We start from the raw sequence: 23991 nt of genomic DNA on the forward strand, positions 1-23991 counted from the left end.
GGACGTTTACGTGCTCTTCGTTTGACCAGACACCCAGTCTTTAGTCTCATTCCATTGCCAACTTATCCTTATGACAAAATGGGACCAATAAACGGACCTTGACTAGACCACGCAATTTCAAGAAGGGACTCCGTTGGGGAGTTGTACTTGAAATAAACGCCTAAGCTATGACCACAGTTTAGTCAACTTTATGACTATCTTTTATTTTAACCCCTCCTAGAATAATCCATGAAAAACTAACCCGTGCAAGCCACGTTCGTGTGGACGTTTACACGAGAAGCTCCCACTATTCTCAAGGTTAAAATAATTAATTTTAATCCTTTCCAGAATAACACGCAGAAATTAATACATGCAAGTCACGATAGTGTGAACGTTTACATGCAAAACTCCCACTTATTCACAAGATTAAAATATTTTTAATTTAGAAGTTTAACCGACAAAAGCTGCAAATTAATAACGAGTGCAAGCCACGTTCGTGTGGACGTTTACACCAATTATTAATTTACTTTGTCTTAAACCAACTGTGGAGGTCTATATCAATTTTATTTAAAAAATTGAATTTTCCGCTTAGTCTTTTACTTCAAAAGGTTTACAGGTTAAATCACGTTGACACGGAAAACCTAAGCATGCATTTCTAGAACACATGTAATAAAACATGCTCGCTTGAAATTAAAACGTGCTTAGTGAAAACGTGATAGAACCTAGCATGATATTCTATGCGCATTTACATTCACATAAAGCAAATAAAATCATGCTCAAAACACCTTAACGGTGATAAAAACCCACGACATGCTAAGAATAAAAAAAAATTCTTCGCGGCCCATTCGTGGAATCCCATTTCTAATCTATTACATTAAAACAATAGAAAAGAAATAAAAAAAAACTTAAACAGGCTGAGAAAAAAAAAACGTTCCAGCCCCTATTTTGGCCCAAAACGCGCGGCCCAGCCGCCCAGGCCCATTCAGCAGCCCAAACCCGGATCCGCTGACCCACTGACCCGCGTTTGACCCGGTCAAAAATAGGGTTTTTTTTTTGGCCCCAATTGACTTTTCTCGGGAAACGCGCCGCATACCAGCTTTTGCGCCTAGGGTTTCCCGCTGTGCAGAAACGCGGCGCCGCCGATAGCCTCGTCTCCGATCCGTTCGCCGGCGCCACTCCAGACCGCAGCCACCAGCCCCGACGCCTCCTGCCGCGACCTCGTCCGACGAGCTCCTACGCAGCATGCCGGAGCAACTGCTGCTGTAACACGCCGTTGCACTCCATCAAAACTCAATCCGCGCCGCCCGTCAAGCCAGTCGCCACCACCACCGCGATTCATGGCTCCTCCATCTGCCCTGCCATCTACCCTCGTTGCACGGTCGTCGAGCAGGTAGGAGTTGCCGGAGCAACCCCAACCCTCGACGCCGTAGAGCGGATCTGGCAGCGGCTGAAATTCAGCCAAAACAGAAGGAGATGCGATTCAGACGGCCTAGTGCGCGTCAGAAACGGCGACGCCCGCCAGAGGCGCGGCAGCGACAGCCTGATTCCGGCGCCGGGCTCCCGCTGGTCGCCCGGAAAGTTTGGATCAGCATCCGTTCTCCTTCGGGCAGAGGCTCGCCGGAATCTGGACAGATAGCTCCAGCAATCTTCGTTCTTCGTGCACAGTACCATTGTCCGTGTTGAATTTCCAGATTACAGATTACAACAGAAAACGAATACAATTCGAAAAACTAATCTAACCACGGATTTTCTCGTGGTGGAAAAACAATTACAACGTCAAATCGACGTATCCCACGAATCAACAAGCCACGAAGAACAACAGCAGGAAAAACAAAAAAAAAAAAAACTTAATGGTTTTACTATTCGTTTATCCGACAGAGCCGAAATTCTGGAACCACGGCTCTGATACCAATTGTAGGAACCATATTTTGACATATGATTCACGTGCCCGTGATCCATTTCGGATATCAAACGAATACATACAAAAACCATGTGCCTATAGCAAGAGGATAGAATCTTACTTGCAAATCCGGCAATGATCGACTCCAGTGTTGATCTTCCAACTTGTTCCCACGGCAAGACTTGACGTTGGGTGGCAACGATCTTCAAGTCCTCTCCTTTTCCTAGGGAAACGCGCCGCCTTACTTTTCTGTGTTCTCACAGATTTCTCTCTATTTTACCTCACGTAATGTCACAAGTGAATTAGAATTAGGGCTGTACCTATTATTTATACTGGGTATTAAAATCCTAAATAATAAGCCCATAATCTAATTAAACTAAAACAAAGCCCAAAGGCTTAAGTGAGAAATAGATGGACGGACGCCCCATATGGAGTTAAGCCTTTATTGGGCCAAGCGGGGATCTACTAGCTTGAATAAAGTTTGGCCTCCCAGTGCTCGATTTTCCTATTCAGCCCAGAATAAAATCGAGACACAAGTATTAATTTATTCCACTAGAAAATTAATACTGAATTACCTCTTTATTCTTTAGGTGAGTCGGGGCTAGTATTAGACTTAATTAATCCCCGTGTTTAAGATATCCAATATCCATTAATTAATTAATTCCTCTGACGATCAATTAATTAATTAATTAGTCGTTTAATTATAAACGACATCTCGAGTGCTACCACTTAAACTTATTATCGTATCGGAACTAATTCCACCTGCAGGGTTTAATACGATAAACTTATTAAGTTCCTCGAGAGGATATTATCATCCTGTTATTAGCAGGACACGGTTCCTTATTGCAATATAATCGCATGTCGAATAATAATTGCTATCACCCAAAATATCGAGTATATTGAGCTTCAAGAGAACTCTCACCCATGATAAATCAAAGCAATAGTCAATATATTATTTACACCGATTAATCCAACTAAGGTTAAGATTATTTAAGTCGCCGAGATCTTGATTCTTAATTAGTCAGAATATAAGAATTCATCTCACTGTGATCCTGTTCAATACACGAAGGTACTAGCATAAATAAATAGCCAAGACAAACTATTTATCCATTTATGCTACAATCTAAACCAGCAACTCGTCCATAGTTGCCTCGATTGTGAACTCAATTTATATCTCAACTTTTTCCGATTATATGATCTTCTGTGATCTACAACACACCATATAATCTATAGTATGAGATAAATTGGACTATAATAGGATTATGCAATAACAATATTTCAGATAGAAGAATCACAGTGAACTAAGGAATCAATGTATACAAGCATAAAGTCTTGCTTTCAGTATACAACCCTTCAAGATTACCTTCCCACACTCTCTTAAGAAGTTGATATTCAAGATGAACGACGAATTGGCGTTGGATGACATGTTGAGAACCATCTCTCTCTCCCTCTCTTTGTTGGGAGATGATAAGAGAAGAGAGGGAAGAAGATTAAAGAAAAATAAGCAAACACAAAAAAAAAGAGAGATAATGGTGGTAAAACCTAGCCAGCTATATCACATATAACTTCGAAGTTGGGGCCAGCCAAGTTCTGCACTGCTTCGTTTTTTACGCAGAAGCTGAACTTGAACATGAAATGGAAGATCTTTCCCTTGTAATTCCACTTGTTCCTCTACGATCTCCTTTGCGCACATCACAGGGGATTCGCCACAATCGGACAACCATATCTTTTGCAGCGTCGGTATGTCTCCAATTTGAGTCGGGATCTCCTTCAACGCTTGCATATGAAAAAGACGAAGCTTCTCAAGGCGTGGAAAGATGGAGTTCGACTCCGCAATCCAAAGCTCTAAACTAGGACACGAAGACAATTCCAAGTATTTGAGGGAAGGGAACTGGCCTTCAACCATTTCCCACTTGCCTGTCCCAAAGCATCCATTCCACAACTTGAACTTCTCGAGAGGGGCAATGCACCTATCTTTTCCAACATTTTTTCCCATTGAAAGTAATCATTCATGTCAAGAGTCAACTTCTTAAGGCTTTGGGGGAATGTGGGCACATACAAAGAAGCTGTAAAACTACTCCAACACAATACGAAGAGGGATTCCAATTTACACAGACGTTTGATATTGTTCAGACAATAATAATCATCTTGCTTGATTTTCCCTCTCCCAGAATACTTCATCCCCAAATTTTTGATATTGGAAATTCTCTTAACCACCTCATCACTGCACTTGAAATTTTCTACTCTCTGAAGCACCAGTAGATTCTCCATGACGACGACATCATCACTCGAAGGTTCTGGAAGATAAAAGCATCTTTTCATTTCAATATGCCTAAGTTATGGCATTCTCCAAATCTCACCAAGTAGAGTGAACTTCTCCTCGTTACAAGAAACAATCAATCTGTGCAGATTCCAAAAGCGATTAAATGAGGTATAGATCGGCCTCATGCTATCAATCTGTGCAGATTCCACAATACTATTGGGAATGTTGGAAGCAAGGTAAGTTAAATGAACGAGATCGAAGACTAGAATCACGTTACTTTCTAAAATCATAATTCCTGCGAAATAAACGGGCCACAAGAATTTTATTTCTTATTTACTTTTAGATATACTATTGGGCTAGACAAATTAAATGTAAGATGAGATGTAGAATTTGGTCTGGTTTTTCGGGCTAACCCGGCCCAGCCCATAATATTTATACATAAAATACATTTTTTAGATGGGCTATGCTAGAAAAAAGCGGCCCAATATTTTTGAACCAACTGCCAAGGGAGAAAGTGAATAGTAGGTGTTCGATCAATTGTCTGAACCAATACGCAATACTAGAGGAATTTATCCCGAATTGATCACTTACCCACCGTGGGCAAGCGTGACATGCCCACTACTGATGTGATGGGCACTTTGGTAGCCAAAAAAAACAATTTTACTATTTTTTAGTTAATTTTTTTATATAAAAGTCATTTAAAAATTGTGGGGACAACCCCTCCACACATAATGTATAATCTGATGAATGTTCTCGTTTGGAATGTCCGTGGGCTCACAGATGAATCTAAACGAATTATTAAGGAATATTGCATTTTCTTCTCTCTTCTTGTGATCGGTAGGTAGCATCAAGCCCAAGTCAAATTTCAATAAGACAAATACTGCTTGTTGGAAATCGATCAATATGTTTATTATGTCCTTTTAATATATTATAAATTATAAATTATAGATTAAAGTGAAATAAGAGTTTCATTTTTTTATAAAATTATGTAAAACAATTTTACTAAAAATAAAAATGATATAAAATTGGAGGACCGCTTAAAATAACAAAAAATAGAAATTCTCCTATTAGATTGCATGTATGTGTGAGACGGGTCGGATCGGGTCAGGTCAGGATCGGGGAGCAGGTCTGGGCTCGAGTTGCGGGTTTGGGTCGGATAATTCAAATTAATTATTATTGTGATAAAAATTAGTAATAATCCACATGAAGAAAAACATTATACTGTATTTTTTTATATCGATAATTATTTTTTTCTTATAATAATAATTATTTTTATAACCCGTCCATAAAAATAACTCACCTACCCGTTCCTTTATTACACCCTAACTTCCCCTCCCCCCAACCGTCGGCGGCGCCTGCCGCCCCCTCCCCAAACCCCGTCAAGCTTTCAACGGCGAAATCGCCAGATTTCGGATTCACAACAGAGCTCGTCAGCCGGAACGGAGCTCGTCAGAAGGAGTAGCATAGCAGGCGAGCTCCGTTCCGGTTGACGAGCTTGTTGTGAATCCTAAATCTGGCGATTTCGCCGTTGAAAGCTTGAGGGGGAGGGCCGACCGGTCTGGGGAGGGGAAAGGGGCGGCAGGCTGTCACAGCCCGACCTAAGCTAGTGAATAGTTAAGTCGGGAAAAAGTGTGACTGAAAACAAAGTAAGAAAATGAAAAAGAAAATAGATCTCAATAAAAATCACTAACCTGCTTAAACAATAATTTACCAAAATATTTGGTAATCATAAACAATCACTTTTAAAACTCACGAGTAGACAACTCACAATACATAACGACAAGTTGTCTAAGTATCAAGTGACATAATTCTGTAAGCTATTAGTTTGAAATCTTTGCAACACATCAATAAAGTAAAACGCACTAAGCGTTGCAGCGGAATAGCTTAAGTGGATTACATGTATGAAGACATGGAATCCTGAGCCTAATTTAGTACTTATATATCAAAAGCTTTGCTCTGCTCGCCTCCATCTGCATCACAGCTTACCCTGCACATTTAGAAAACATATGCAGGGCTGAGTACTAAAAAGGTACTCAATGGTCACATGCCGAAATAACTTTAAAGCTTGCTCTTAGAGCTATATATCGAACTTGCCATCTCAAGCATCACACAAGAGTTTTATTTAAATAACTTGTGCACGCCAAAACTGTAAAACTTCTATGTAATTATCATAAACTTCACATGCGTCTGCAGACATACTTGTTTGTATTATACCATATCTGCAATGATAACTGTGTGCCGAGAAGGTGGCCACCTTCTACGGTCACTGACCGGCCGATACGCTAAACCGGCTCACGGTCCTAGACCGGCCGATACGCTAAACCAGCTCACGGACCTAGACCGGCCGATACGCTAAACCGGCTCACGGTCCTAGACCGGCCGATATGCTTGATCGGCTCACGGTCCCTTGTGTACACTAATCCTGTCTAACATCTGGATAGAACAGGATCCGAATTCGATTAACTTCTGGTGCCAGATAGGTATCATACATGCTCATAAAATTTTGGCAAGTCAATAACTTTAATATAACTTCATTCATGTAAACATCATGAAATAGTGTGCACTTTAGATTTTGAGTTTAGAAAGCCCACCTGATCGTGGTCTGACGATCCAGGTGATTCTGAACTTAATGCTTTACTTCTTTTCCCTTGTATTTGACCTTCAGTATAAATACTGACTAATAAATAATGAGAACATGATATGAAATTTATTTAGAGAATATTTATGTTGGTTTTAAGGTGATAGTTCTGTTGGAACTTATGAAATGATGACTGGTTGCTTTCTGGTGAACTTATCAATAAATACCAACATATTATCTAAACCAAAACTTAAACTACGATAATCGTAATTCTGGCGTTAATCATAACTCCACTCGCTCTAATTAAAATAATTCTACATGTCTAGGCCATTTAATAAAGGGTTAAGTACCAAATACCCCCCCAACGTTGGGGCCCCTATCGCGTATAGGACCCTATAGTCAGGGTCCGCGCTGTTTACTACCTCAACGTGGCTAAACCTAAGCAAATCCCCCCCCCCCAACGTTGGGCCCCTATCGCGTATAGGACCCTATAGTCAGGTATTAAGTACCAAATACCCCCCCAACGGTGACTTAATGCAGGGGGGTATTTGGTATTTGAGGGGGGGATTTGCTTAGGTTTAGCCACGTTGAGGTAGTAAACAGCGCGGACCCTGACTATAGGGTCCTATACGCGATAGGGGCCCCAACGTTGGGGGGTATTTGGTACTTAACCCTTTAATAAATCAAGCCAATTATTAGCAAATAGCTAATAATCCTTTATACATATTCATAGGCTTAAATTAAAATAAACTCATCTCAATTAAATGAATTAAGGACCCAAACTAATAATTAAGTCCATAATCTAATTTATTATCAAAGTCCAACAACAATTTATTTAAATTAAGCCCACAAAGATTAAATGGCCCAAGTAATTATCCAAGAATCAGTAAATTAAAACTAAACTACAACTCTTCTTTCTTAAAACAAGCAAACAGATTTCTCTCTCTTCTCTCTCTCCTCACACACGTTCTCCCTCTCTCTGCGTTCTCTCACTCTGCGTCTTTTTTTCTCTCTCTCTCTTCCGGCGAGTGTCGCCGGTCCTCCCTGCCTCCAGCGCCGCGAGGCCGGCCCTCTCCTTTCCCCCTTTCCTTTCTTTCCATTTCTCTTTTCCCTAAGTCTCAATCCCCAAATTTAAAATCAAAATCATAGGGTTTCTACCTCTCTTCATCCCCTCTGGAATTCGTCTCTCCGGCGAAGCCTACCGCCCCGCCATCGTCTCTGTCACGCCGCCGCCTCCTCTGTTTCAGGTAAGTCCCTGTCTCTCTCTCTACTTCTGTCTCTGCTCTCTCCCTCGAACTCCCTCTTTCTCTGCCCTCTCTTGTTCGCGGCGGATGCCGCGAGCCGCGCGGCTGCGCAGCAGCGCCGGCGGTCGCCGCTTCCAGTCGGGCCTCTGCCGCGGTGGTTCGCGGCTATGCTGTTGCCATCACTTCCGTGTTTTATCTCCTCTCTTCCTGCTGTCTATCTCTATCTCACACTCTATCTCACTATCTCTCACTCAATCTCCCTCTTTCTTTCGACTGTCGGCAGCCACCGCGGCCGCCGTGGCGCGGGCAGCGCCGGCGGCCACCACCGCCAGCCATGCCTCCGTTATGGTGGCTCGCGGCTGCTGCTGCTACTGCTAATCCCCCCTTCTCCTTCTTCCTTCCCTCTTCTCTATTTCCCAATTCAAAATCTCATTCCAGTAAACTTCCAATCTAATTTCTATTTCAGTTTTAACATCACAAACTAATAGATCTCAAACTATTTTCTGTTCCAGGAATGGGTGATTCGAGATGGTTTCATCGTGGCAGTTCATCTACAGCCCAAGACTCAGCCTTCTATTTGGATTATTATTGATTTATAAACCGTCGTAACTAGATGTATTCTGTAGATGTTAAAGGAAATTGATATTATCTCTGCTATTTTTGATTACTATCTATGAGTGATTACTGAGTTGTAAGAAGAATACTACCTGCTTGTTGCTGTGATAACTGCTGGGGATGAACTATATTTGGATGAATCTCTGCTGTATTATTTAGAAATTTCAGGATGGGAAGAAAATGAGATTTACCGTAACTCACCATATTTATAATCGTTTGAGTCGGTTTGGGTGAAGTAGCTGGGTGGAAAGGTGAGAGATATGTGTTGAATCACATGATACGTGTTTCTTCACAAAATAAGTATAGCTAATTTGATCCGATTGTAAGCTGAACATTCAAGTATTTGGACAAATTGAAATAATATATGGATTTGGGCTTCTTATGGGCCAATAGCAGCTATTGGGTTCCTTTTAAAACTGAATTCATATATAATAACTTGGGCTCGACTACTCCAGCCCAAAATAATTATTGGGCTTTTTACTCTTACACAACTTTTGGCCCATTTATCCATACTTGTTGGGCTTTTTGCATAAAATCCTATCAACCTTAAAATCATGAAATACTCGAGCTTATATGATTTTAAAAATCTCGATATAATCTGCTCCTTAAATAACTAAGTTCAGGTTTTGCATAAAAATTGAGACTTCTCTTTCTTCTTTAAAATCATAGAAAACAATATTAATAATATATATACTGTGGTGAAAATGCTGGGTGTTACACAGGCGGCGCCGACGGTTGGGGGAGGGGAAGTTAGGGTTTGGGAGTGGAGGAGATTGGGGAAGATGATGATGTGGAAGGTTTTTTTTTTTTTCTACATGTCCTAAATGTGCCACCGTGTCAATTCTGGCTGCCACCGTGATAATTCCGGCTGCCACCATGTCATTTTCAGTGCCGGCGTAAGAAAAAACCGGTCACCGAACAAAAACGAGACAAAAATGAAAGGTTATGTATTTAGAGGCATATTTTTAAAAATAGGAGTAAAAACCAATTTCATGTAAACGTTATGGATTTACAGGTAATTATCCCTATTTTTTTTGTTAGATATGTAAATCTAATTTTTATCGAGATAAAATAAATAATAAAATTTATTTATTTAGATTATGTGTAAAGTTAATATATATATATATATTTACTATTAATTATATTTATTAAGATTAATGAATTTTCATATGGAATATAATAGTTAATTAATTAATAAATAATGGAGAATATATATGATAATTAATTAATAAATATGAAAAATATATATGATAAATCATTATAAATGCATGAAATTTGAGGGATTTTGAAATAATGAAATTTGAGAATGCGACATTGTAGATTATCATAGTAGATCATTTTCCTAAAGATATGGGGGTTGATTAATTCTAAGGAATCTTTTGATTTATTTATTCAACAACAAATATTTATTTAAATATTCCTTTAGACATACGAGAAGTTCATTTTCCTAAAGATATGGGGGATCTTTTGATTTATTTATTCAACGTCGCAACAAATATTTATTTAAATATTCCTTTAGACATACGAGAAGTTGGGGCTCTGCTGTTTCTGTAAACTGGTGTGCATTTACATGCTTATTGAAGGTTGGGTATATTTTAATTTATTATGCTTTTATATAATATAAAGATAATTAACAAGGGTTCACTCATCCATTTAGGGTTTATAATTATTTTTTTATATTTATTTGAATTAATAATAGATTATTTGTGTTCATTAATTCAAAGTTAGGGTTTTTTAAATTTAAATTTTTCAATGATAAATACTAATTAGAGTTTATAATATAATAATAATTTTTATTTTTATAAAAAATAATTTATAAAACAAAGAAATGAAGAGTGGTACACGTGGTACACACAATATTTTGGAACAGAGGATCCCATCTGATATAACTACAATCTGTCAGTTGAGTATTAGGTGTAGCTACTAATCTACTCTAACATATGAGAAGTTGGAGATGAGATCGTGTCCCACAATTTTATGTGTGTTATTATGTCTCGTCTTTATACTTAATATTTTAAAAAAAATATAATTTTTTTTTATTATAATACATGAATTATAGTATTTAATTTTTATTTCAAAACATTAATTTTTTTAAAAAGTATATATATTATGACTTTTTATCAACCTATTATTAGCTAATAAAAGTTAAATTAAATGATAAAAAATAATTATATACCCTGTGACATTGTGAATGAGACGTGTTTTAATAAAATGTGAATGAAATTAGTAAATGAGTAAGATTTTAGTTTAAATGTGAGTAGAATCATGTGAAACATTTATAAATAGAAGCGAGGAGGGAGTAACTTTTATAATTACAACTAGAAGCAGGGGCGTAGCGGGGGGGGCTGAAGCCCCCTCCCAAATTTTGAGTTTATATATATATATATATATATATATATATATAGATAGATAGATATATATATATATATATATATAGGGTTAGGTTTTATTGAGAAGCTCAAATGTGTTGAGAAGTTGAGAAGCAATCTAATAGATGAACATGTCAATTAGTTTTTATGAACGTGAGTTTGATCTGGGGTTCGATCCTTGGCGGTGGCGTATTTTTTAACAAATTAAATAAATTCGTATGTTCGTCGGTTATATTTCGTATGTTCAAAAAAATTATTGATCTGAGGTCTAATTGTCATATTCATCAAAATGTACTGACATGTTCATCTATTAGATTGCTTCTCAACTTCTCAACACATTTGAGCTTCTCAATTGAACCACTCCCTATATATATATATGTTTATATTATAAAAGAAATTTGTTTTACAAAAGTTGATTAGCTTGTTATATTCTTCCATCTATAATATATTTAAGGATAATTGTGTTATTTAAAACTATATAATCTATAAAAATATTATACATTATTATCACTATTATGCTCGTCTTTTAATAGAAAATGCCTAAAATGGATGAAATGCCCAAAAAAAAATTGTTTGCTATTATTACTATGCTTGTCTTTTATTATTATTGATTCTAGCTTGTAATTTATTGAAAATATATAATTTATGAAAATATTGTTCGTTATTATTGGTATTATGCTTGTATATTCATAAAAAAATGCCTAAAATGTACGAAATGACAAAAAAAAGTTTGTAATGTATTGAAATTAATTTGTAATATATGGAAACTATATAGTATATGAAAATGTTGTTCTTTATAATTATTATTATGCTCGTCTTTTAATAAAAAATGCTTTAAAAATATAGAATGTCCCAAAAAAATTTGTAATGTATTGAAACTAATTTGTTATATATTTAAATTATATAATCTATGAAAATGTTGTTCTTTATTATTACTATTATGCTCGTCTTTTAATAAAATAATGCCTTAAATGTACGGAATGTTCAAAAAAAAAATCTAGGGGGCGTTCAGCCCCCTCCCAAATTAATTTCTGGCTCCACCAGGACCACCACTGACTAGAAGAGTCTTGTAATGAGCTGTCTAGCTCTTCTGCATGCACTTGATCAAATCTTTAACCATATCTTTTCTTGTAGTTGGATCAAGTATTTTCAAATTACTAAATATCAAGTCCAATATAATATATAGAAAGCGAAAGTCATGCATGATTCACGTGAAATAATTAAATACTCACGTTAATTTAAAAATAAATGAGAGGAAATGTAAGCTAGAAAAGGAAATTAATTCATAGTACACACCACTCAAAAAAATGTCTTGTTATAGGAAGCTCAGGGTTTTCATCCTGTGCTACCTTGGTATTATTATGGCTCCAGTCGATGCTTTAGTTCATCATAAGTTTGAAGTATGTTGGGCATGGAGTAATAATATTAATTAATTGATTTTGTTTTTTATTTATAGAAAAGGTAGCTAATTGGAAGTGTAAGTTTGCAGGTGAGAAGATCTTCACACACAAGGCTATGCACCACCAAAAGCATGCTAACGGTAAACGGGCACTTCCCAGGGCCAACTATATATGCTAGAAGGGGAGAATTGGTGGTAGTCGATGTTATTAATCGTGCCGATGCAAATATAACTATCCATTGGTACGTCAAATTAAAAGCATTTGCATGAAACTGATCATATATCATCATATATAAGCATATATATATGGCGATCGATTTCAGGCATGGAGTAAAAATGCCGAGATATCCATGGACAGATGGCGTCGACGCTGTCACGCAGTGTCCTATTACTCCCGGCAAAAGCTTTCGACAACGAATTCTGCTCTCCGACGAAGAAGGCACTTTGTTTTGGCACGCCCACATCGATTGGACTCGAGCTACTGTGCATGGCGCCATCATCATTCTACCGCCCAAGACACACACTTATCCTTTCCCTAAGCCTCATGCTCAAGTTCCTATCTTACTAGGTATTAAAATTCTCGACCAATATTAATTGTGTTGGAATTCTATTAATTAATGTTGCATGCAGGAGAGTGGTGGAATGATGATGTGCAACAAGTTTACGAGGATTTTCTAGCCCAAGGAGCCGGTGCCAAATTGCCTGATGCTTTCCTCATGAATGGTCAACCAGGCGACCTGTATCCGTGCTCAAAACAAGGTAAAATCCAAACAAATAGGAGTCAAATACTCCCTCCTTCCCGCCCAAGATGCTACATATTCTTTTTCAGGCCGTCCCAACGAAGATGATACATTTCTATATTTGGCAAAAATAAGGAATTTTAAACACTTAATTAACATTAATTAAGTATTCCCTTATTATCTTCTATTTCTTACTTTATTATCACTTTATTACATTCTCCCTCCTACTTTATCACTTTATTATTACACACTTAAAACATTAATCTACAACTTCTTAAATCCCGTGCCGAAAAACAAATGTATCGTCTTGACCGGGACAGAGGGAGTAAAAGTTTTACTAATTAATTTGGTTTGATGCAATTAATGCAGATACAGTGAAGTTGAGTGTGGAGGCGGGCAAGACTTACCTGATCAGAATGGTTAACGCAAGATGAACTTCATTATGTACTTGAAAATCAAGGACCACAACGTGACGGTGGTGGGCGTGGACGGTGCCTACACGAAGCCGCTGAACACCGATCACATCGCGATCACCCCCGGCCAGACCATAGATTTCCTTCTGGAAGCCAACCAGCCGCCCAGCCGTTATTACATGGCCGCCAGAGTCTACTCCACCCCCTTGTCGCATATTTACATCCCCACCACAGGAATCGTGGAGTACGTTGGTAACTACACCCGGCCCCGACCGTCATCGCCGGTGCTTCCATCTTTCCCTGAGATCGACGATGGGGTGGCCAGGTACACCCATTTCAGCAACAGGCTCAGAAGCCTCGCCGACGACAACAAAGTTCCTATCAACATCACCCACAACCTGTTCGTCACTCTCTCCATCAATATGTGGCCCTGTCTCACAAATTCTTGCCTGTTCGACGAAAGGATGCTGGCCAGCATGAACAACGTGACCATGTTGTTGCCCAAAACCCAAAATATTCTTGAGGCCTATTACAAAGGGATCAGAGGAGTTTTCACGCCCGATTTCCCAGCGACGACGCCAATAATATTCGACTTCACGCAAGGTTTTAAGCCAGAGAATGTGGCGCCCTCCCATTTCGGAACGGCTGTGTATATGTTGGACTATAACTCGGAAGTTGAGGTCGTGCTTCAAGGCACCAACTATGGCTTTGGCGATGGAATCGATCATCCCATGCATTTACATGGACACAGCTTCTACGTTGTCGGAACTGGATACGGGAACTTCCACCCAAACACGGATCCGCCAAACTTTAATCTCATTGACCCGCCGTTGGGGAACATGGTTTCCGTTCCAAGAAGTGGATGGAGCGCTATCAGATTTAAGGCTAACAATCCAGGTTCAGTTCCCATCTGCTTTTCCTTTATAAATTAAAGTTAAGCAAGAGTCTCATAGCTTATTAAGTAATTAAAGTTGCATTAATATTATCGCGCGCAGGAGTGTGGTTGATGCACTGCCATTTCGAGCGTCATCACAGTTGGGGAATGAAGATGGCGTTCATCGTTAAGGACGGGGAAGGCCCCAGTGAGAAGATGTTGCCTCCGCCCCCAGATATGCCCCGCTGTGAAGCGCCCCCTGCAGCCTCAACAATTTAGGATTAATTAATTATATCAATCCGCACGTATTGTAAAATAATTGAGTCTTTACTTACACAAGGCTCACCATGATTCAAAATTAAGAAAACCAGCATGGGTTTTTCACCATCAATGTTTCTTTAGTATGTCCACACAAAATGTTACCTTTGATTTTTAAACATTACCCCATAATACAATTTACTATAGTGGGACTCATACTTCAGTCATCCACCACACATTTTTAAACACTATCCCACAATAAAAGTTTTAATGTAAGACCCAAACTCCACTCTTCCACCACATATTTTTAAACACTACTCCATAACAACAACTTTAATATGTGACCCAAATTCCACTCACAACACATTCATCTAGCTTTTCTTAAAATTCGCTCCCAGAAAAGTGAGGAACATTATATTGATCGTGGACGGAGCCATTCGTACCTTTAAAAGTGGTTCATTTAGAAAACTAATAAGAAAGTATAATTAAAATAAAAATGGTAGAATCCACTTTTAACAAGATAGATTAAAATACAAAAATAAGTCATTTTTAACCAAACAAAAGAAGTATAAATTTATTTTAAAATTCGTTATAATTTAAAATACATTATAATTTTTCGGATTTTCAATTGCAGGATAAGTTTTTAAAAATTCGGCATAAGTAGGACAAATTGAGCCCGAAAAAAAATTTATCCTGCAATTGCAAGCCCAGAAAAATTTGTCCTACATTTGCAAAACGCCCAAAGTTACGAGCCTAAAAAACTTTGGGCTCTCAAATTTAATTTAGTTCATCAATCATCATATTTTATTTTCTTCTCCAATATATTATGTTCACGTTTTAAAGTTATTTATCTCCCTTAAATATATTTCCTACTATTTTATATAAATGTGATAGAAAGAATAATTCATAGTAATTTGTCCAAACTGTAAATATAAAAAAGAAAAAGGAAACAAAAAAAACTATACTTTTTGTCTTGTGGCGGTAGCATCCAAACAACAAATTTGTCGAAAACATTAAATTACAAGTGGTGACATACCACCAGCATGCTCAATACACGCATTATTTTAATTATTCATATCATATGGTATCAATGCATAAATGTAAACATAGAAAAATGTCACGAGCTACGACATTTATTAACATCATATAAACAATTGAAGTCTATAAGCTCTCCGAAATAAATTTACCCACATCATGGATAGTTTAATGAACAGCTACAAGTTATCAGAGATAGGTGTTTCTTGCCGTCAAAACACAAATATGGTTCATTAATATCGTTAATATGGACTCCACCACTTTTTTAAATATCATAATATTTTCTAATTTTCGAATTTCCACTTTTTAAATTGGAATATTTTCCAATTTCCTATCAGAAATTGGAAAATATGGAAAACGTTTCCTAATGGGCACCATCATTTTTTATTTTTTATTCTTTAATCACACTCATCCAAAGTCTCAGGCCAAAACAAAACACTTGTTAATTGTTATGAAAGAGAGTAATATATTTATAAAATTATAAAAATACCCTTATTTTATTTTTATTTTTTTAAATCCAGAGGCTCCAGTGACCCCCTGCCCACCCCTGTTCGCATCCCCTCATTAGCGGAATGAGATAAAGTGTACCACACTTTATGTCCCACTTTGTGTTTCATTTTAAATTTTGTTTAATTTCTTATGTATATTTTCTTCAATTTCAACTTTGTATGCTTTAGTTTAATTTTGTGATTATTAACTAGGGTTTATTCCATCAATTTAGGGTATATAATTATTTTTTATCATTTAATTTCACTTTTATTAGCTAATAATAGGTTGATAAATTCAAAGTCATGGTATATACTTTTTAAAAAATTTAATTTTTTGAAATAAAACTTCAATAAAATTCATAGTATTATAATAAATTTTATTTTTATAAAAAATATTTTAAAATAATAGATATAAGCACGGGACACAGTGACACACATAAAAATATTGTGGGACACTTGATCTCATCCCCTCATTAGCGATGGACCGATGGTCTAATAAGAGAATGAGCGACACAGACATAGGATAAAATATTGCGAAAATTCCAATTCAGCCAGAAATAGAAATAGTGTTGGTTAAAAATCAAAATTTGATAATATAGACAATTAACCCTTAATTAATTAAATAATTAATTACCTTGGAGATAGTTTGCATATATAGATAACATCGTAAGCATGGTCAGATTCCCAATCTCAGTTGGAATCTCGCCGCTGAACTGGTTGTAGGCCAACCGCAGATCCTCCAGCTCCGTGCATCGATAAATACTCGCCGGAGGAACGTTAGGTTTCCGAGATGCGGGGCAAGGGTTCCGCTGAGGGCGAGGCCGGAGAGATTGAGGGCGGTGACGCGGTGGTGTTTGGCGCCGCACTAGACGCCAGTCCAGTCGCAGACAGAGGTGTTGGTGAGCCAGTTGCTGGTTAGGACGTTATTTGTGTCCAACGTTATGCGTTTTTTGAAAGCGAGTAGAGCTCATTGATCTGTGGTGAGATCGAGTGATGAGATGAGGGTGAAGAAGAAGAAGAAGAAGAAGATGCTTAGAAGTAAGAGGTAAAGTGTGAAAGGAAATGAGAAAGAGGAGTCCATAGATATGGAGTAAGTGCATGTGATTTTGTTTTGTTAATCAAGTGGGAGGGTATATGTATATATGGAGTAGTATTTACTGAAAGCTAACATATGCCACCTAATTTAATAATTTAAAAAATGTCTTCAATTTTCTCACAATAATCTCTAATTTAAGAATAATAGAATAAGAATGTTATGATGTGATATGTGCCTAACTTTTTACTCCCTCTGTTTCATTAAAAATAACATGTATTTCATTTTGAGTTATCCCACTAGAAATGACATGTTTCCATAAATAAAAAATTTAATCTTTAAAAAGGTGTAGACCGTACCACATTCAATCGATTTACACATTCTCTTTATTTCTTATGTCGAAAATTTTTGAATCACATGTAGACTTGTAGTAGGACGAAGGGGGTACTATTTTTTAAACATTGTGATATAAAGATGGCACGAGTTTGAAGATAAAAAGATAAAGATGTGAAAAGTAATGGTAAATGAAAAATCAATAAAAAGGAAAGTTTTTTTTGGGAGAGATGAAAAAAAATTATGAAGTTATGTGGAGAACGAATGTAGTAATTTAATTTCTTTTTACTTTTATTTTATTTTTAAAATTCTTTTTAGGCCCCCTAAATAAAAAGTCTAGTTGGTCAATACTTCAAGCCATCTTTGATCCTTTGACTTTTAGAGTGCGTTCTCTTGTAAATTTATCATGAAAAAATCAAGGATAAACAATATTTCACCATTTAAATCCCTCATTTCTTTTTCCACATATCCTACTTGACCCTTACTCATTCATCATTTACACTAAAGAAGGGATAATATTATCCCTCCAAAAATGTGTGATAATATTATCCATCATTTGTAGTGTAAATGAGGAATGAGTAGGAGTCAAATAGGAAATGTGAGAAAAGAAATGAAGAATTTAAAAGGTGAAATTTTTGTTTATCCTTCATTTTTCCATAATAAATTTACAATCAAAGAGAATACACCTTAATGGAAAATCACAAGAAATCTTTTTTTCATTTGTTTTTTAGAGGAAAATGACAAGGCATCTTCTCAGACGCATGGGCATTGCAAAATTTTGAAAACAGAAAATGATATCACATGGGCTGACAAATATAATAGACCCTCAAGTTGCCAAGGGTGGAGCCCACAAGGACTTCATTATTCCTGAATGACTAGGGAATGCCTCAAATTAAGTGCTTAAGTCTTTTCTATAGTACAAATAAATTAGCTTTTCAAAAAAAAAAATTGTAGTACAAATAAATTAAATCTACACTCGACTCAATTGGTAATAAAATTAAATAAATATGCTTATGTTAGTCAAGAATGGCAGCAGCTATGAATGTTGGCTGCATTTGTTAGTCAAAAATGGCTAACACACCTACCATTATTTCTTAATTTAAATCGAATGCGCACTTTATGAACATCACCATGTGGAACAAAATGACTTCACATGATAGGAGTAGGTAAGTAATCCATAACCGAAAGAATTACCTTCTCTTTTGCAGCCTCCTTTACGAGAAATTCCCGCACAATATCATGAAGGCTACAACTCTTTATTTTCCCATCAGACTTCTTGTTGGTGACCAAAACTAAACTTCTTTCGACAAGATCCTCGATACAATCTTCTGCCTCATCTTCTAAGCTTTTAGATCCATTTGAAAGTGTTACAAAACCTTCAGATATCCACTGGTGAATAAGTTCTGAGACACGAATCTCATAATCTTCTGGAAAGCTAGCCATATATAAAAGACACGGCTTCGAGTGATTGGGTAAATGGGTATAACTCGAACCAATTATTGTTTCAAGCTGCCCGCCATTCGCAGCAATTTGCTTCCATGAGTATCGAGTATGGATCTTAGATAGAAGTCCGGCCACCACAACAATTGAGAGGGGCAACCCTGCACAATTTTTAACAATTTTCTTTCCAATGTCTTCTAGTTCAATAGGAATGTCTTTATATCCGAACACCTTCTGCTTTAACAAATTCCAGCTATGATGTGCATCCAACAAACTCATGATAGTATGAATGGACATAGAAGAGTCGACATACGCAGCCACATCTTGCAACCTTGTGGTGACTATGATCCGACTACCATTACCAACATCAGGGAACAACATCTTTACATCATTCCCAGGCTTTCTTACTCCACATGTCGTCCATTACAATAAGATACCTCCGACCTTTTAGGTACTCGCAAATTAAGGTTTCTATAGGGGTGTCGCTCTTTGCATCTCTTAGTGCTGAAATTTCTTTTATGGAAGCTAGAAGATTTAGAACAATGCGTTCTACACTATGATCTTGTGATATTGTGACCCAACCACAAGTACTAAAATTTTTAATAATCAATGCATGATTATAAACAATTTTAGCAAGTGTGGTCTTACCAATGCCTCCTGTTCCAACAATTGGGAGGACCTGTAGTTTGGATGATCCCTTGCAAAGCCGATCCTTGATCAATTCCACATCCTCTTCCAAACCAACCACGTCGTCATCTTTGCTTCTTGTAATTGCTGATCTTGACGATCGTTACCCTTGATGCAATCCACCACATCTCCAACGGTTGACTCCAATCTCTCTGCTAGTTCCCTCAGCCGGTTTTCAAGTATGACTGTCGGATTTATCCATATAACATCTGAAAGGTTTTCATCACAGAAGAGATATTCAATAATCCCATGTGTTGAAATTGCTGCCTCTCTGATTCTTTCTTTGTCTGGATAGTGTTTGAGATTCAACTGCAAGACAATAGCTTGGACGCGGATGGATAAAATTTCTTCTTTTACAGAGTGAGTGATGGCGCGATTATCACCATGCTTTACGATTCGATCTAAGGTTTGAAGCAGCGTATCAAGAGCTTCATAAGCCATCTCGATTGGGCACGAGCAATTTGTCAACCCTGTGTTGTGAAGTCGTGTGATCTGTTCAATTTTAACTAACAACATCGCCACATCAAATACTAAATCATCTTAACCAATGATATAATAATGTTTAGATAAAGAAAGATCATCTAAATCATCTGGAATTAGTCACAAACAAGCAACACTAAGATCTCAATCACATAATCTAGCTACACATAACGAAATCCGTTCAAACAGAGAAAACGAAACCTTTCCGAAACGAAGTGGTCCGTTGTTAAGAATCAATGGAATTTAATCGTATCAAATACCTTAAGAACTTGTAAAATTTGACAGATCAAAACATTGATGATGCCAAAACGGAAGCATTGGTGATATTTTTCCTTTTTTGTTTAAAAAAATAGAAAAAAAGAATAAAAAATAAAAGAAATCAATTGGTTTTTCTCTCTTCAGGGGAAATGATTATATATATATAGAGGGGAAAATTCAATGGAGACCACTCCCTTAGATAAATAATAAAGATCAAATCTTGTGCGTCGATCTTGCTTAATCTAAAGGTGATAATTTAACCTTTAATTATGATTTTATTTCATTTATTTTATATAATAAAGATTAGGTTTGTCATTTTGTATTTTCTTCTCCCTACTCATTCTCTCTCTCCCAACTCATGCTCTCTCTCTCAACTCACGCCATCTCTCTCTCCCACACCGTTCTTCTCCGGCGAAGCCGCCGGCAGCAGTCTGGCGCCGCCTCTTCCTCCTGCTGCTCCTCGCCTCCATCTCCTCCTCTGTCTGATCCGCCGTCCCCTCCGAGACCGCCGCTGTCCCCTCCATTCCCCCTTCCCTCGCCTCCCTCTCCAATCTCCCCAATCTGTTGACGCTGGCGTCGCCAAGGAGTGGCCGACGAAAACGGCGATGGTGAAGAGGGAGTTCACGTTCATCAGGCCGTCCAGGGCGGTCACGTGGACGCTCGTGGTGGCGACCGTCGCACCGCAACATCAAGATATATTTCAGAGAGTGATATAGCGACACAACAAACTCACGGGAAAATACAAGCTCAAGAAAAGTTTCATATTCCATATGTTGTTTCCGTATCATCAAGATATATTTCAGACAGTCAAATATTTCATCAGCTCCATTATTAACAACAGCTATTCAAAATTCTACAGCAGGGAAAAGAAAGAAAACAGAGTCATCCAACAAAATACCAATCAGCTAAATCTGTAAAAAATTTCTACAAAGAGCAGTTTCTAAATAATCTCTAACCTGTAACGGAGCGGTCAGTGTATCCGGAATGCTTCACACGAACTTGAAAGCTATCGTTTCCAGAATCCCGTTGCATCTTTTCTATCACTTCTGCGGAGCTTAAAAGACTACGCTTCTCAACCTCAATCAGCTTAAGTGTTGGAATGTATCCAATATTACTTGGAATCTTGTATAGATCATGACACTGACGAAGTATTAGGCACTCGAGTCTAGGGAAGTGGCTAGCTTCAGTTATCCAATCAACCAAACCTGATCTGTCAATTAGCAAGAGCCGCAGCTCGCGAAATTCCCCCTCGGTTGTTATCCATAAACTGCCTTGGCATGCATAGTTTCTTAGTTTAAGCACTTGAAGATTAGGTAACGAACCAATGATCTTCATATGACTCCAAGAAAGCCTCCAACCACTCAAGGTTAATCTTCTCAGTTGTAGAGGAAAGTTTAGACCTCCAATTTCATCAAATTGTCTAGATGAAAGATCTCCACGCATCTCTAATCTCAGTTCATCAAGTTGTCCAGATGAAAAAACTCCAGGCATCTTCAATTCCAGTTCATCAATTTGTCTAGATGAAGAAACTCCACGCATCATAAAACCCAGTTCATCAAGTTGTCTAGATGAAAAACCTCCACGCATCTCTAATCCCAGTTCATCAAGTTGTCTAGATGAAAAAATTCCACGCATATTGGATCCGAGTAAATCAAGTTGTCTACATGAAAAATCATCATGCTTCTCCAATTTCAATTTCTCAAGTAGACAAAAAAATTTAAGATTATTGAGGCAATAGCCCGCATCGGCATCAAACTTCTCCTTGGTGTAACATATTCCCAGCTTTTTAATGTTTGGAATCATTTCCACCATTCTTTTATTGCACACCAAGTCTGTTGCAAGCGAAAGTTCCTACAAGTTATCGAGGGGATTTTGTTCCCATTCAGGGCTCGGTAAGGGTTGAAATGAGAAGGCAATAAGATGTCTTAATTGTCGCAACCTCCAAATCTCCATGGGCAAACGAACCTCAGATCTATAAATAATTAAAGTCTGAAGATTCTGAAGCTTTGATATAGCTGAAGGAACAATACTATTGGGAATGTTGGAAGCAAGGTAAGTTAAATGAACCAGATCGAACACTTGACCTGGCTTCCAATCCCAATTATTGTTTCTACGTAAAACTTGAAGGACCCTCAATGAGTTAAACTTCTCTACAACGCCCTCAGATCTATACCCTTTCTTCGGAATACATATTGTAAGTGTTGCTTCCTTCATACTTTGATGTTAAGCACTGTGTTAGGGCAACACACTAGTGCACACAGAGAAATATTGCAGCGGAAATAAAAATGGGAGAAGACACAAAGAGATGGAAAAATTCTTCAAGTTATAATTTATAACTTGAAGACGCCTTATGGCAAAATGACTAAATGGAGAATGAACACTCACGTTCAATACCTTTACAAGACTCTAGGTATTTGAACATTAGACACTCTCACTAACAAACGAAAACTGGATTCAAGAGCTATACTCCGAAATCCGACGAAATCAATAAATGCTATAAACAATGTTATCCCAACACTCTAAACAGCATTCGTACACAGATCACTCAAATGACTTGATTTTGATCTACAAACTTCGTGATCTGAACTAAGACTTCTCCTTGGTATATATAGGCATCTCAATCTTGCATCCCAAGGTTGAAGTCATGGGTCTTGATAGTGGACAAGTGGCCGTTTGAAGGTTTGTTGAACTCACTCCACTTTGTCCACTCCTTCCCTTGAATTTAGGAGCTTCCAACAGCTCCTCCTCTCTCTCTCTCCTTATCTTCACTTCCTTCTTTTTAGCAACCGAAAATCCTTCTCCTCAAAACCTTGTTTGCAGCTTCAAATCTCAATTCTTGACTAGGTCAAAACACCTACAAAAAAACACACGTGTAGAAAGGCAAAACAAGCACACTAACAAGTGAGATATTTATGGAGTTAGATAAATCAACTCCAACAAACTCCCCCTTTTTGCCTTTCTTCACAAAACCAGAATAACACACTACTCCCCCTCGCTGTAATCTCCCCCTACAGATGTAACATCATAGCCAGCAACAAAACCAAAAAAAAAATTGCAAGCTTAAGAGAACAGCTACACAAACTCTAAACCATCCATCATCAAAAAACAAATTCCCCCTGAATCAAAGACTCACCCTGCCTTCATTACTCCTTGTCCTTGTCCCCTGCTCCATCAGCATCTTCAGCAGCATAATCTCCCCCTTTTTGGGAAGAAAAGAGGGCTGTCACTTGCCCTTTGGCTTGGCTTAAGATGGAAGATGACTCCCCATGGACTATGCTAGCCTGCAGTTCTTCGATGTGCTGCAAAAAAAACCTGCAAAGTCAAATATTTCCTTTTTCCTGTCGGATGCTCCCTCGTGGACTTTTCGACTTCTGGTGGGGTAATGGAAGAGATGGGCGTTGGGTTGAGCACTACTCTGGTGGCTTCCGGTGTTTGAATAACTGGTGGATGAGGAGGCACACTTTCTGTTGCTGGGTTTGTCGCCGGTGCATTCAGAGTCGGCAAACATAACCAAGATCTCCATCTTTCTTCGAGCTTCCCCTGCACAAGCAATTACTAACACAACAGCTGTCAAAACATGCAGGGAATACAAGACAAAACCGATT

At 37.7% G+C, this 23991-nt stretch overlaps 1 protein-coding gene, 1 long non-coding RNA gene and 1 pseudogene across 2 annotated transcripts; 2 read left to right on the forward strand and 1 right to left on the reverse strand.

The window, feature by feature from the left end:
• Window positions 1–7397: 7397 nt before the first annotated feature.
• Window positions 7398–8773, forward strand: LOC131017011 (uncharacterized). Its single transcript, XR_009099319.1, has 2 exons — window positions 7398–7967; window positions 8477–8773. It is a non-coding gene; the product is annotated as an uncharacterized LOC131017011 (long non-coding RNA).
• A 3432-nt stretch (window positions 8774–12205) lies between these two features.
• Window positions 12206–17256, forward strand: LOC131016856 (laccase-15-like; annotated as a pseudogene).
• A 4081-nt stretch (window positions 17257–21337) lies between these two features.
• LOC131018105 (putative late blight resistance protein homolog R1A-3) lies at window positions 21338–22600 on the reverse strand. Its single transcript, XM_057946828.1, has 2 exons — window positions 22352–22600; window positions 21338–22237 (listed from the first exon to the last, which is right to left on the reverse strand). The coding sequence occupies exons 1-2, from the start codon at window positions 22598–22600 to the stop codon at window positions 21338–21340; spliced, it is 1149 nt and encodes a 382-aa protein (XP_057802811.1).
• Between the last annotated feature and the right edge of the window lie 1391 nt (window positions 22601–23991).

Source organism: Salvia miltiorrhiza, chromosome 3 (genome assembly GCF_028751815.1).
Source record: "Salvia miltiorrhiza cultivar Shanhuang (shh) chromosome 3, IMPLAD_Smil_shh, whole genome shotgun sequence".
Lineage (NCBI taxonomy): Eukaryota > Viridiplantae > Streptophyta > Magnoliopsida > Lamiales > Lamiaceae > Salvia > Salvia miltiorrhiza.